The sequence below is a fragment of the Anneissia japonica genome, unplaced genomic scaffold (assembly GCF_011630105.1).
Source record: "Anneissia japonica isolate Jap-2015-1 unplaced genomic scaffold, ASM1163010v1 scaffold287727_len1644234_cov201, whole genome shotgun sequence".
In the NCBI taxonomy this organism is placed as follows: Eukaryota; Metazoa; Echinodermata; class Crinoidea; order Comatulida; family Comatulidae; genus Anneissia; species Anneissia japonica.
The window spans coordinates 1,403,396-1,419,541 of NW_022713615.1; the positions used below are offsets into that span (position 1 = coordinate 1,403,396).

Sequence of the window (16,146 nt, forward strand, 5' to 3'; positions counted from 1 at the left end):
ACATGGAGATCTCTAGGTCCCCGGTTCAATTCCCATCGCTGCCTCTTCTTGTGTTTCAGCTGGAGGGCTGAAATACGAGTTACAATAGCGTACCGTCCTTCAGATGAGACGTTTAAGCTGTTTGTCCGTGTGCATTTATGGCCCATTTGCACGTTAAAGAACGCAGAACACTCTTCGGAAAGAGTAGGGGATTGTCTCCCGGTACTGCAGTGCCCAATCACCACCAGAGGGACCTCACAGGAATTAAGTCTTCTTCTAGACTTTCGTGGGCTACACTTGCTGTTTACACCGAATAAATCCAATCCTAAGGCATACATACTACAGTATATTTGCATATATTAGTTTATATTTTAAATTCTGAAAGTCAACTGTAAATCTAGATTACATTTTCGTACTTACAAAAGCAGTTTTCCTAGTTTGCTGTCCAATCTCTCCTTCTAATGAACAGTAATGATCTATAGGCCTCATAAGTACAATACGAGCCTTATTTGCATGTTCTGCTCGATGTATCAATCTCAAAGCACTTTTAACATTTTGTTGAACAAATGCAATACATGAATAGCGAATGGAACCGGTTCCATTAATTGATTGATTGATTGAATATATTCGATGCTCAACATGTACAAACAATATAAAAATGATTTCCAATAGTGTCCAAGATTGCACATTAAAAATTACATTTAAAATCATTATTTAAAATTTTAAAATAGATATGGAAATACGATATACAAATAAAGCCTTCATTAAATAGATATTGAATTGCACAATTAAAATTAAATTTTAACAATAAAAAAATTAAAAAATTAAAAAACAGCACCCAGAGAATGCGACTAATGTGTGACATGTTGTGTAGAAACTAAAGCCACCCCACCAAATGTGCTCATCACCAAATGTGCTCATCACCAAATGTGCTCATCACCAAATGTGCTCATCACTAATTGTCAGCCAAAAAAGTTAATAATGCTAAAGTAATTGTATAAATGATATTAATTTTTAAATTCTTAAAATTTATACTATTAATCTAAACGGTATTTAAAAAAAATAATACTTCTGCCCAGTACACCTCCAAATGAACAGTAATGATGTAGGCCTATTGTTATGCATATTATGCTTGACTTATAAATATCAAAGCAGCTTTATTGAATTGTTATAGAACATGAAATGGCGAATTTGGAATGAGAGTAAGTCAAAGAACTACAAAGAAACCTTAATAAGCTAATGCCTTTCTGGAGAAGACCTTACCGGTGACAGCTGTTATGTTTTCAATCCTCCTTGGCTTTGTTGTTTTTTTTGTTGAATAAAAAATAACATTTGTACAATGGCAACATGTACAGAAGCCGCAGTGGCTTGTCTTTTACATACTGTGACAAAACAGTACATATACACACATGGAATAGAAAATCTAAGAAAAAAAAAGTACTGTATAAGTATACAGCCACTGACCCAACCAGAGAAAAGCGGGCACAGCCTCCTAACCAACACCATGTTTGGTAAACGGAACTTATCCCCAGTTTCAGGCTCCAACCATGAGACACTGCTACAAACAAAGGCCGGCCAAATCCGGCGGCCTCCAATTCCAGTAATGCCCGATCAGGGGTCCAGACAGGAGGGTGACCTGCAGTTCCACCTCTCCCCGGTCAAATCACCCGACTGTTTTCAACAAATGATTATTGTCATGTATTTTTATGTTTGATCCAATGCCCAGGGTAATAATGTATTTTTATGTCTTTGATCCAATGCCCGGGGTAATAATGTGAACCGCTTAGAAGCTTTGGCATGAAGCGCTATACAAGACCGACATATTATGCTAAAATAAATAAAATAAAATGATGTGAATCGCTTAGAGGCTTTAGGCATGAAGCACCATATGAGACCGACATATTATTTTTATGCCAAAATTAATAGAATAAAAATTAAATCGCGTTTTAAAGCTGGAAATATCCAAAAAGGTCAGATAAGCTTAGATAGCATGATACATATCAAAATACACACTACCATTTCAAACTTTATATCATAAATGCCCCGCTTCGGCTGCATCGTATTGCGGTGTCCTTATAGACTTGTGGGTTCAGTGTTGATAAAACACTTTGCAAAAAAGGATCAGACTGATATCTGCATGCAATGTCCTGTAAAATACACACTTTGGACATGAATATGTGCACTAAATAAATTAGTGTCTGAATTCAGATTATTTTATAGTAAGAACAATCAATAAATACAGTAATTGCGTTTTTACTTGGTTTTGGTCAGGAAAAAACGTACCGCACTTAGAAAAGTGAACAGACAAAATTCATGAGTCATGCGTAATTGTTATTCTTTCCATTCGCTTGTAAAAGTGGGGTTTTAATTATAGAAGATTGGTGAAAAGTGGGGGGGGGGCAATCGATACCATGTCCCCCACTTTGAAAAGTAGGCAAAAGCAGCTAGCTTAGCTACGTTTTTTGTCCGCTGATTGGTTAAAAACGTATTTCATTTTTATTTTGTCACTGAAAAACAACTACTGTACTGTAAAATGCTTACTTAGTTTTGCTTACTTGAATGGACTGAAATATACTTTGTTACTTCTTAATTCTTCCTCTATGATAAAAATATTTAATTTTCTTAGAAAAAATAAAATACCCAAGGATTTGAACGGAATACTCAAGAACCCAAGACCAAGTCAAAATACCCAAGATCTTGGGTAAATACCCAAGCAGTGGTCACGCTGGGTGGCAGTCACCGACTACGCCAATATGCAATTTAATACAATGACACAGCTGCGAGTTATACCGTTACCGTTACCATCACTCTGAGTTCCCCAGCCAAAAAAAAAAAAAAACGGAATCAGCAGTGTTAGTTCTTGCACATGAAGGACATGGGAGGAGAGGGTTACTAAACATTCACAAAAAAGATCCACAGATTAATCTCCGATAAGATGGTACAATACATACTCCAAGTATCGAAATGCACGCCATCGTGTCGGGATTCAATATTTCGACATTAATTACAGTATGTCATCATCAGGTAGGCCTATGTATTACAGTATACTGTACTGTACTATCGTACAGTTACAATACAAAAAACTATTCGTACGCATTTTGACAAGTCTATACTGTATTTGCATACATTAGATCAGGTTTTAAATTCTAAAAAAAATTACTGTACTGTAAATCTAAACTAGCGTTCAAACTTTTTACTTCACGGCCTATTTACGATGCCAGGCACCAAGCCGCGGCCCAGCAGTAGTACAACAGCGCCAGGGACCAACATACTAAATCCTGGCAAAATTTTGATCATGAAGCCTCCATGTATACGATTTTGAAATTATCTGTTCTCTCAGCGGCAAAATTTCATTGCATAGAAATTAAATACACGGCTAGACAATAACAGTGTCAGCCCCCAAGTGGTCAGACACAGAAACCGCTTATAAATCAAACAGCACGCATCTGGCACTTGCGCAGCTTTTACAGCGTGTAAAAGCTGCGCATTCGCTGTAACAATGAAGCGGTTTTAATAAACTATTTTCTCAATGATGAAACGTATCTTTGTTATATTTTTAAATTCTAAGACTTCTTCACGGCCCTCTGAAATTGTTTCGCGGCCCAGATTTCGATCTAAACTACACTTTCATACTCACATTTAAAAGCAGTATTCTAAGTTAGTATTTTCTGCCCAGTATTTCTCCTAATGAACAGTAGCCTAATAATGATGTAGGCCCATTGCACAATAGGACTTATTTGCATGTTATGGTTGATTTATTAATCTCAAAGCAGCTTGAATATGTATTGAATAAATATAGAACATGAATGGAACTGGTCGAAGTTCCATTCAAAAAAAACAAAGAAATCCCAATGGATAAAAATGCTATTATGGTGTGCTTCTGGAGAAGCACACCATAATAGCATTGTTATCCTTTTGCTTAATATGCATTTTTTTATTTATCAATCTTGTATATTTTTATGTATAAAAAAAATAAAAAATTGTAATTGCACTGCTCAAGCCAGATTGTAAATCAGTACAGTATTACAGACCTAGGCATTGTAAAACAATACATACAACTATTTTCCTATTTGCATACATTAGACTATTGAATTCTGAAAATCAATAGTGTAAATGTAAAACAAAGAACAAAGTCATTGGTTATTGATAGAATCTATATTTAAAGCCTGTTAGTATATCATAAACTGCCTGTCATTGGTTATTGATAGAATCTATATTTAAAGCTTGTTAGTATATCATAAACTGCCTGTCATTGGTTATTGATAGAATCTATATTTAAATCCTGTTAGTATATCATAAACTGCCTGCATTGGATCCTGTATGCACTGCATCACACTGCCTTAAGAATTGTGAGTTGAGTACTGATAGAAAAAGATATTGCTTCTGTATTTTATGACCAGATAAAAGCACCTTGACATGCATATGTAGACTAATAAAATTTGTGTCTGAATTTAAATTATTGTATATTAGAAACCATCATTAAATACTAGTGGCCTTTTAAGAGGCTTGTGTGGATTCAGACAGCAGGTGACAATGTTCTGTGGGGTTCCAATACCGGACATTCTCCAAGCGGCATGGTGGCGTTCAGACACGACCTTTCCTCCTTCTCCTTGAAGTTCTTGCCTCCGAGGCTTTAGTAGCCGAGGCAGTTCTTCGCCCGTCACGTTACCTTTTTTGTGATTTATGTTGGCCTCCACCGGTTGCCGGTGCTTATCTGGCATTTATCGGTTTATCCAGGTAAGTATTCACGAAATAGACTAAACAAATCAGTAGTGATGTTAGTCTATGAGTGAGATACTTATCTGGATAAACGCCCTCTCTCCTCCCTCGCCGAAATCTGTTATAGTCTCGAAGTCAAAAAGGATATTGTTCATTCACGCAGGGCGTATATAGGCGAGCTAGGACGAGTCCATTATTTTTCTTTTATGCTCGAGAGGTAGTTTCAAAGGAGATTATAATAAAACTACTTAAGAGTACAATGTTAACTTGGCTTTATTCAAGTAAATTTAAAAACCTGATTTAAAATTTAACTATTTAGTATGAACATAATTAAAATACAGTACAGTACGGTATATCTTCTAAAATATTATTTGTATTTCCTTTATATAGAAAAATAAGTATTCTTTTAAGTTTTACTGTACTCAACGAAATCTGAAAAAAATTAAAATAAACGAATTAACTGTAAACATTACTCAAGTGCTTCCACACCAATAGAGTTTCTATCATCCATTAATATTCATTTAAATCTGGAAAATATTTTCAATAAACCGATTATTATTTATACACAATTCTAGTATTTTTTACACATTCTGTAATAGAACAGCCTATGGCTAAGATATATTTAGAAATATATAAATGTTTATAGAAAATTTAATAAACATTATTGTATTTATATCAAAATTACTATTTTAAGGCACCACTTTTGGTAGAAAGATCATTAGTTTGGTAAAGATATTTACAGCAAGTAGTTGTAAATGGGAAGTCTGTTGAGCATCTTATTTTATCCGTACATTCTCCTTAAAGTCCATTATTTACAGTATGGTGGCGCTATGCATGGCATCTCTCCATCTGTAAACAAAGGAAATCAATCTGCTATAACTTGTGAAAATAAATAATATTGTATGTACAAAGCCCTGGCTAAACTATCAAATTTTTTTTTGACAAAGTATTTTATTTCAGTGTTGTACCTTTTACGGTACATTAAGTAGTTGGAACTAAAAGACTAAAATACCATTAAACCTTGAATAGAAACCCTTAGAACTAATCTCAAGAAGACGCCCATCTCGAAAGGAAGCCTATCCAAGGCTCCTAAAAAAATTAAAAAAAACGCCCATCTCGAAAGGAAGCCTATCCAAGGCTCCTAAAAAAAAAGGCCAGGGCTTCTTTCAAAAGTACTTGCATTTAGACATCTGTGGTTATTATGATAACACGTCAGTATCAATATTATTTTATTGTACTATCATGGTTAAAATTTTAAAAATATTAAGCAGAATTTCAAATTTCATAGTTGAATAATGTTGTGTAGTAGCAATTTCAAAATATACAGCTTTTAATTTGAAGTCCATCTCGAAAAGAGGCACCTATCAAAAAGAAGCCCATCCAAGGCTCCTAAAGAGGCTTCTATTTGAGGTTTTTAAGGTATTTTAATAATGTTTACATTAACATTTAAGTAAAAATAATATAGACTTACTTTTCAGTTGCAACTTTGCTTTCTGTCCTAAACATTCGAATTTGTCGTCCTTGATGAAATAACTGTAGAACTAGTCCAGCTTCAACCCCATCATAGTACTGTAAAGAAAGGTGGATAAATGTAAATGCAAATACATTTCTCCCTCTAATCAGACTCCTTCAATTAAAGACAACATCCAATGATGATATACCTCCATGATCCAAATAAAAAAAAAAATTCTGTGGTCCCATATCAACAAATGCCTAATTAAATACAAAACTGCTAAAAACCATAGAAACCTGGTGTTTAATCCGTAGAAGACCTGTATACAACATAAACAATTTAAACATTGTACTAAAAAATTTTTGTATTAATTATGCTTACCTCATTGATAACTCGTATGTCGTATCCCAATAACGGCATGCTCTCCAATGCAGCAACATCCTCACTGGCTTTGTAAGTATACAGCACTTTGTCTTTTATTACATACCAGTATCTTTTCCATTGTTTCTTAGCTCCTTTTTGGAACAGGTATCCACTCATTGTGATGTTACACTCGTTGGCAGCAACCTGTATATTACAATCAAAATAAATTTATTTATTTATTTTTTTTTTTTTATTATTTTTTTTCATTTATCTTATTTTTATTATTTTGTTATTTTATTTTTTATTTTTTTAATATTTAAATTTTTTTTAAATTTTATTGATTAATTTTTTTAGTGGTTTTCTTTTGCTGATATGGGCAGGCTGGGTGTGGTCAGAATACTAGAGTAACCTTTAGTGTGCGGACTTGGGTCCAGCAACTGGAACCCTAAGAAAAAAGTGAGATTTAAACTTGTGCTGACAACAAGGTTGAGGCCCAGCGGAGGCTGCTAACAACAACAACAACAACAGTTTGGTCACAGTAGTCAACACCAAGGTGGGGAAAATACTACTAATTATTACTTATTCTATATCACAAATACTACTGCATTAATAATTCCTTTTTAAAAATCAAATGAATTGCATTTTAACTGAATTCAATGTTTACCTCTTTAAGTGCTGATGGTCTAGACATCTTCCTGTTTGCCCTTGTTTTCTTTCCTTTTGTTGTGTTTTTTTTCTTTTTCATCATCTTGTTTAAAGTTTCATCTTCTTTCTCATCTTCTTCAGGACAATCTTTACAAACAAGTATGAATAAAGTGGTGATATAATTATCAGGACCTTCCACTAGAGGGTGCAATACAACAAAATGGCACACTTACTTTAAATTCTCTAGAAAATGTTTTATTTAATCTCATAAATTTGATCCTGCTGCATAACCATTGCTTGTTTATTGGCAGCAGGATTACAAATTGATCAGAATGTGAATATGCAAATATTAAATAAAATTAAATTGCTACAAGTGTTGGTATTGTCATAATAGTATTGATTTAATATAAAAGGGTGGAAGTTAATCTACATTTTTAATTTTAATTATATTAGAAATATGTATATTGCATGATTTTTAAAAGAGTATGAAACTACTCTTGTTGCGAAATTTAAATATATTTTATTATGATGTTGTTGTTTATGTCTAGTGCTTATATATGTGTGTGTTTGCATCTAATGCCACTAATTGAAATATTTACCTTCTTTAAGACAGGAATAGCATTCATCACAGCATCTTGCAACCTTGGACAGGTATGATAAGGGCAGCTTGTTGTTAGAGCAATTTCCACACACAACCTGCAGAACATAATGAATGTTATTGGTTGTGATGAACAAGCAATAAAAACACTAGGTAATTGGTACTAAACAAAACGAGTCCTGAACAATTTGTATCACACAGCAATAACCTGCCAAGAATTGTTTTTATAGACAGTGACTTCACTAGCTTATCCTAAAAAAGGTGACTGATATTTAGGGCTCTCAAATATAAATAAAATTATAAACAAAAATATTTATCGAGGCTGAGGTAGTGGAGACTAGAAAAACAATATTGTGCAGGACTGTAATAACAACATAACCACTAAAATAATGATGTTAAAATATCTCAAATCCTTTTACAACAGTACAATATTAAAATCCAATATGAAGCCCTGCCCATGCCTAAATATATATGATGACATCATAATGTGACCATATATAGGCACATCATAACCATAAATAGGCAATATCATGACTGTATATGGGCATACAACTCACCTTTCCGCAGGCCCTGCAGTGGTGCCGCCTCCAGGTGATGGTGAATTCACAGGTGCAAATCATGCACATGGTCACACGGCCATCTGGGATCCATACAGGCGCTTTACGACCAAGACTCATCAAGTTGCCTTCTGTCATCTGCGCAAAAAATATACCAAGAAACCAATAAATAATAGGCACGTTCACAAGTTATTGTAATAAACTTATGATCTTCTTATAAGTTTTCAAGAAAACTACCAGAAGCACAACCAATGAGGTTGGGACCTGTTTAATAAACTGAAGGCTGAATTACTTTATCAGGTTAATTATAATTAATCAACATGCTGTACTAGATCACGATAAGGTGATTAAGCTGAGCACGTTATTTGATTCTGGTTGGTTCACATAAAGTGACTGGCTTGATCATGATCCACTAGATCACGTTAAACTCTGAATATGAACCTAGCTTATATGGATATAGCTTATAATAAGATAAGAGACTTGTCTTGTGAATTTAATATTGAGCTGCTTAGTAACCATAGAATGCTTTTGATATGATTTTCCTTTGTAAACATTTGGTTTGTGATAGATCAATGCTCCTTGTTGTAGACGACACTGTCGTGTGATGATGCATTCCACGCGGTAACCGGTAATCATTAACAAACTTTACCAGTATACCGCCTGAAATACAACATCACAGACTCGTATCTGCTCCAATTACTGCAACTTTACGAACATTAACCTCAATCCAGAAGTTGCTGCTGATTGCACCACCTGGTTTTGCTGGATACACCTACACTAACAGTCTAACCCTTGCTTGCAGACTGATGACATGTACTTACAGAGTCTGGCCGCATTAGATTGAAAGAACTTTTCTTCTGAGCATAATCTGTGATTGCTGTCATTAAAGCATCTATCCATTCATCTAGTAGCTCAGGTGTGCTGAAAAAATAATATTTAACATGACAAATTAAAAATTTGTTAGACCGTGTCATTTTACACGCACATAATGTCTTAGAGAATTCCCATATTCTTGTTTACAGCATTTATGTGCATTGCGCATTACTGACGATGTAATGTCATATCTGATAATTTATTATAGTATGCAAATAAGGGACATTGCTTTATTAAAATACTAACCTTGCAGACAATGTGAATGACCTCTGCACACTGATGATACTAAACTCGTTCTGGAAGTCTTCTTGAACAGGCCGGCTAACCTACAATAAAAATATGTGTAACTAACATTCAGTATATTGCATGTATATGAAAAGTGTCAAACCCCACACCACCTTGCCTTAACTTTCATTACAGTATTAAATTTCATGTTTGTAATAACTAAAGTAGTGTGTAAAACCAATTGTGGTAGCATGAATTTGGACTTCCGATTACTTGTTTGCGCTATCAATTAAGGATTAATTACAAAATATTACTAGCTTTCAAAATGCCAACAAAGTCATCGTATATTAATTTAGGAAATTTAATGACAAAATCATTACTACATTATGAAATCCACAACCTTACCTTCATTCCAGCTAAGGATAATTCGTTGTTGAGTTTGTACTGTCCAGATGGGTATGGTGTTGTATACAGCAAGCAGTCACTCATCTGAAATGGTTTTTAACTAAATCTTATAAACATAGTAACCTTGAATTTTAACTGGTAATTAAAAATGCAACTCATCATGTATAGAACAAAAAAAATCCTTTAATTATTTTTCTAAAGCTGAAATAAAATGAAATTAATGAAAAATTAATTAATGGACTTATTAGTGAATAATGCTTATTTGAGGTGTAACTAATAATGTAGTAGTAATTTTATATTAAGTCTAGAACTAAATACAAATTATTATTTTAAAATGGGAATCAAATTCGCATACAACTACTATCTGCATACCAATGTAATTGCAATTGTTATAACAAAAAAAAATTTGCCTTCTACTTACAAGGAAGAACCTTCGGGGCTGCATAACCTTTCGGGACAACTTTAGCAGAATTCCTTCCTTCTTGAAAATCTGTTGATCACAACAAGCACATATGTTTTGAATCAACACATTTGAAATTTGTTTCTTGGCTACAAACCTACTAATCCCAGCCACTGTGTGAAAAAATATTTTCTATTGATAGAAAATATTTATTAAATGGAATCTCATGTAGAATATTTAAAGATAATAAATGGCCCACTGGAGAGCATTATTCATTCTAGATGGGATTAAATTATTTTAGGGATTAGATGGGATTAAATCCGTTTAGGGATTTAGATGGGATTAAATCAGTTTAGGGATGGATTGAATCAGCTTAGGGAGCATATTACTATAAAAGGTTTAAAGCACTATATAGGTGTGTTTGAGAAACATTGCAAAAAGATGAGTTTTTGATTTGAATGATAAATGTGAGATTAGAAAGTGTAACCAATGAAATGTTGCAAAAAATAAATGAAGTAGTCCGATGCAGTAGTCCTGATGTAAACCAAGAATTTGTAGTTACATACTGCACACTAACATGAATGACTGGAGCATGTTCAGGTAGCACAGAAACTACAATACACTTAAACAGTTCTGCCACGATACCATGTGATACTACTTCCGTTGCTATCGTTGCAAAATGTGTTCAACTGGACGCCATTTTCCCACTGACAAGCCATTGATTCCAATTTCTAATGTAATTATTAAGATGTTGTATTCTTAGTTTTTCTTTGTAAATTTTAATTGATGATTAAACGCGTGTTCGATAACTAATATAATGTGTTTTTAGTACATTTTGATGGTAAAATATTAGATTTTAAAATACATGAAACAATTAACAGAAACAAATTTGAGGGCAATGCAAGCACCAAAAGTTTACTACCAGGTGTGGCAACAGACTGCCGTATGCATTTATTTTCACCTGATGAGTTATTTCAACAAGCAAGTGAATCATGGCACTGGAATCCCAATGGATTTAACATGGAAAATTAAATATAGGGTTATCAGGTTTAGTCAGGCTACATCTGGTCTATTCCCACCAACAAATAGAAAACTCATGGTAGATCCCACTAACAAGTCTAGTTCAGTGAATTAGCAATATTTTATTTTTGGTCTTGTATAACCTCTAGATATGTCAATATAAAGCTTGAGATTTGTTGCATGACAACTTCAACTTTAAAGACAAAGTTGGCCACTTCAATTCACTATTAACGGACACTAGCGAATGGACCACTTGGTATATGACCCCAGACCTTTAGCCTGAATCACCACTGCTGCACGAATGACATTTATAATTTATAAGTATCTAATGCGTCGCATTACACGACAGTTGGCATCACATGTTGTCACCTCGTCAATAGGAGTTACACTGTATAGAGATGGTATAGAGATGGTCATCAACACAACCTGTCATTTCCTATCTTATAGCAGGGCTGTTATTGCACACAGCATTCGCTGGCTACTAACTTCGCCTATTTATATAGCTGAACCAGAGCTTCATTTTTATCAAAGTCTACATATGGTATATAATATTAATAACAGTTAATACTTTCCTTAGCACAAGCCACCTTAAGGCAAAAATAAAAAAAATTAAACACTAGACAAATCTAGCTTAACAGACTTGGTGTGATAAAAATCTTCAGGGAGTTAGCGGATTATATTAATTACAAATATTTTATCAACTAATCCCATAAACGAGCATTATTACAGACCATAGCTGTCTACACCAACAAATTTCAGAATGGTAAATAGGTTAAAAAAAAGATTGGCTTTAACTTACCCTTCCTGGTTTCACTATTTCATGATTTCCCATAAGGCTATGCTGAATTTGGAGTAGCTTTTCAAAGTTATCCTAAAAAAAGTAACAAAAAGGTATTGGCAACATCCTACACCGTAACAAATTCTCCCAATAGTTATTATAATTATTATTACTTTTAATTTGAGCATTCTATTAAATAAACTTACCCCTTGTTTCATGGTTTCATTTGCATGGTTTGCTACCTCACTCACAATTTTTAAAGCCGCTGTAGGTGAACAAGAATTTAAATATTTAAATGAAATATATTTTGCATTATATTCGAACAGACAAGTGTGTTAAATACCACACCTAACATATGCCCCATTAATATGCACAGAACATTACATTTTTAATGTCTTAGTGTCTTAGTTTATAAATTAAGAATGAATAAATCTATACTCCAGGCTAGCCCAGCCCAGCCCAGCCTAGCCAAGCCTATGTGGTACAGCAGAAAAGCTTTGCGCTTCCAAGTCTTGCTTTGGTTATTTGTGTGTCCTACATTGTGTTATTGCTTACACCAATACTGAATATGTATGCCTAGTATGTTCCATACCCAAATCAATTGATTAGGATAGTTGATATTGTATGCCATATAAAAGGTATATACAATTTATATAAGACATTTCATACTGAAAACCAAAATATAAACCCCTTGAAAGTTAAATATTAAAACAAAACTAAACAGTTCCATAAATTTTAATTCTATTCTTGGCCAATACAATAAAACAAATATTAAACTTGCAGTAGTCATGTTTTTTTTATTTTAATTGTAATGCTCATTTATCTGTTCAAATTTTTCATGCATGTAATTTTGACGCATGTATTGCTTTTGACCGATTTTCTGTTTAATTTTTCATTTCAATTTGTAATTTCTGTAGTCAATTTTATGCTGTTTTTTATATATTATATTTTCAACTGTTAATTTCACATGCAATTCAGCCATGTTCTGTAATGCATGCACTTAACTGTTAAGATTGAATAAATATACCTTAATACATAAAAAGCAAATGTAGCCTTACCTTGTGTATCTGAATAATCTTCACAACCAGGATTTAGTTTTTTGAGGTAATCTAAAAATAATATAATATAATAATAAATAATAATAATAACCTATTAATATAATACAATACTGTATAAATCATAAAATTTTGATTTCTTTGTTTTCATTACACATTTAAATGTATTTTTAGGATAAATACATATTTTAGTGCTTAATGACAGTAATATGGACCACAACAAAGTGAATGCAACAAACAAAGATAGAAAAATCAAATATACTGACCTGTAAGCAGAAGCTTGTACTGTGGTATTCTTTGGATGGGTTTGAGCATGTAGTGTTTTAACGCAAGATGCATACATCGTGGGCTAGCCTATAACAACACAATAAATGCAAGTATAATTTTTAGTTGGCAAAATGTTGCAAAATGATAATGCAATTCATAAAATTTGATGTTTTGGGCCTTGAACATGCTTTAAAGCAGCTTTTCTAAGAGTTGAGGGTTGGCTGCAACTTAAGCCTATGCCTAACTTGACTTAGCGGCTTGTTAGACACTAAGCGTAGGCTTATTAAGTCCTGGGGCTTGCAGTAATCCTAAGAGCTTGTAAAGAATGTTTTAGGTTTTCTTGAGCCTTGCATATTTAAAGGGCAGAAGATAACACATAGCCAAAAGCATGATTACAATTGCAGTAGGATTTTATATACATCATTAAAATTGGCATAAATTATGATTATTGCTAATACTCATAATTAGGTTGCACTGCAAGCACACATATGTTATCTGTACTATCCATATGGTTTGGACCCGAGCCCCATTAACATGAGCTTCACTTTTAAGTAGACTAAACAGCAATAGTGAAAAAGTCCTTGAAATTTACTTATTAAAAACTAAATATTTTGTATAAATATCATTTTGCTTGAAAACATTTATCTGGTTTGTAGGTACGATGTAAATAACTGACTTTTACTAACAGTTTCGATGTTCATTCCACAAATACATCCCTATTATTAAGCAACTGCCATCTATTAGTGTGGTATTACTTAATAAGATACATCACTCTTAAGATGTTCGTGGAATAAACATCGAAACAAATTAATTGGTCTGTTTAAACAAAAAATTACTTTCAATAATATTTTGGGTTTTTTTTTCATTTAGCAAAATCTAATTATGTTTTTATTCCTGTTATTGGCAGTGCATTCACAAACAAGATAAAAATGTCTCCCAATACTATATTTAAATATGGAATGTAAATATTAATAGAATAATAATTTACGTTTAACTTACCTCGAAATCCCTGACAACTTGGCCAAAAAACGAGTACTTAGTGCATGCCTCATCAAAGATGGCGCATAGTCTCTCAAAATCTCTTATATAGGTTGTGTACAGCTTTAAATACGGACCTTTCTTTAGGAATATGTCAGCTAATCTTGGATTTTCATCCCTGCAGTAAAGATTGATTGCTTAGAATTGTAAGTTAATGAATATTTTAATACAATCGGTCAAATTTTATCTTTTACTAAATATTTTATCTTGAACTCTAGGAAAAACGAGGTTAATTATTTTTATAATTTCATATATATTTTTTGATATCTTATGGAGTGCAGTTTTTTTTTTTATTTATAAGAGGAAATATATTATTTTGCCCTGCATTTTTTACTTAAAATGATATGCTGTTTTGAGACTTATTATTCTACATGCAGATTGAATTTATTCTAGATCGAGAACAAGTGAAATTTTAAGTTACTCACCACTCCTCGATTCTTTTATCCAAATCATCCAACAGGTCCTCGTTGAACATCTGTAGTTGAGGAAGTTGCCCCAAAATCTGATCAAGGACCTTCTCATCAATAACAGGTCTGGAGGTGTTAAAACTTGCATGTTCAATGGCTGAACGGAAATCCTGGAATAAGACGCAACATTTGATTTTACAGGTAATTTAAAGAAAATTTCATATTAAACTTTTATTAAACAGGACATGACATTTTGATATTATGCTGGTATCATTGACGTCTTTTATAAGGGTTAAAAATGTACTAATGTAATACACTGCATACATGCTTTGATTATAGTAGAATTTTATTTGGCTTTGTTCTATTACACTGTAGGGTCAGCAACTTTGAAAACATACCTCATTCAACAGCTTTAAGACATCAACAAACCTACAAATAAAAAAATAAATATAATTTAACAAATCAAAAGTTATTGCACTACCATCATAAAAATGTTTTAATGTGCTAACAGATTATTATATAAGAATCATCACAGCACTTAAAATTTACAACAAAATATAAATGTTTCTAGTGCTCTTACACTCTTTCAGAGTCGCGGACCTCATTTGCAACTAAAAGAACCTTGCGTCTGTGTTCAGGTGTCATTTCTACATGTTCTACAATATGCTTGCCTGACTGCGTCAGTTCACTGATGGGCTCGTAATTCCCATATTCTTCAATTTCATCATCAGATAGGGATCCACCGTCTTCATCCCCACTACTATCGGTGAAATCTGCACATTCACATTTGCCATCTTCAGTTGGAGTGTGGTTGCAAGCTCTGTGGGTTGGAAAACAATAGAGTTTGTACTTGAAGCAAACAACTGAAGATCAAGAACACTTTTGACATATGCTGGTTGTTATTCTAGCCCAGTAACAAGGCAAGTACTGTATCTGATATTCAATTACTCTGCTTTAAAGAAACAGCAATGGAAGAGGTTTTTAAACTAATTTGTGGTTACTATTGATGCTGAAGCACAAGCAGTTTCTACCATGTGTTAATACATATTTAAATATTAACTTTCTTTTTAATTTATAGGGGGAAGGGTGTTTAACTACAATACCTAAAATATCCATATTACGTAGTTAAGCATGCCCCTACAACTGCCAAATGGTTAAATAATGTTTTTAAAAAGTATAGATTAGGATATGATCAATTATACTGTAGATTAGCATTACATGGTCATCTTATTAGTTGTTATGCAAGATATTTTGAGCGGACTCATTCAAATTAATGCATACCAGGTTTAATAGGCACGCGTTTTAATTACTACAATATTGGCAAATATGTTTCTCAATACCTGTTAATAAAGTTTCTACTTATA

The 16,146-nt window shown here is 33.1% G+C and overlaps 2 protein-coding genes across 6 annotated transcripts in view; both read right to left on the bottom strand.

Moving 5' to 3' along the window:
- The window catches only part of LOC117108605, a 15,427-nt gene extending 11,591 nt beyond the window's left edge, over positions 1-3,836 (bottom strand). The window contains exon 1 of one of the 2 annotated variants that reach the window (XM_033250682.1): positions 3,617-3,836. The gene's annotated coding sequence lies outside the window, so the exon portion shown is untranslated. Of the gene's footprint in view, positions 1-399; positions 531-3,616 lie in introns of those variants that run through there. The other variant, XM_033250683.1, reaches the window with a different exon arrangement.
- Positions 3,837-5,477: 1,641 nt separating this feature from the next.
- LOC117108538 (FYVE, RhoGEF and PH domain-containing protein 6-like) overlaps positions 5,478-16,146 on the bottom strand; it is a 65,029-nt gene continuing 54,360 nt past the window's right edge. For all 4 annotated transcript variants that reach the window (XM_033250580.1, XM_033250581.1, XM_033250583.1 and 1 more), the window contains 18 exons: positions 15,363-15,602; positions 15,181-15,211; positions 14,801-14,952; positions 14,337-14,493; positions 13,337-13,424; positions 13,074-13,124; positions 12,222-12,280; positions 12,037-12,108; positions 10,239-10,307; positions 9,818-9,901; positions 9,434-9,513; positions 9,136-9,235; positions 8,315-8,452; positions 7,759-7,855; positions 7,179-7,306; positions 6,533-6,718; positions 6,170-6,267; positions 5,478-5,547 (listed from right to left, as the gene is read on the bottom strand). In XM_033250580.1, coding sequence (XP_033106471.1) covers positions 5,511-5,547; positions 6,170-6,267; positions 6,533-6,718; positions 7,179-7,306; positions 7,759-7,855; positions 8,315-8,452; positions 9,136-9,235; positions 9,434-9,513; positions 9,818-9,901; positions 10,239-10,307; positions 12,037-12,108; positions 12,222-12,280; positions 13,074-13,124; positions 13,337-13,424; positions 14,337-14,493; positions 14,801-14,952; positions 15,181-15,211; positions 15,363-15,602 — 1,867 coding nt within the window. In that variant the 3' untranslated portion in view covers positions 5,478-5,510. The remainder of the gene's footprint in view (positions 5,548-6,169; positions 6,268-6,532; positions 6,719-7,178; positions 7,307-7,758; positions 7,856-8,314; positions 8,453-9,135; positions 9,236-9,433; positions 9,514-9,817; positions 9,902-10,238; positions 10,308-12,036; positions 12,109-12,221; positions 12,281-13,073; positions 13,125-13,336; positions 13,425-14,336; positions 14,494-14,800; positions 14,953-15,180; positions 15,212-15,362; positions 15,603-16,146) is intronic.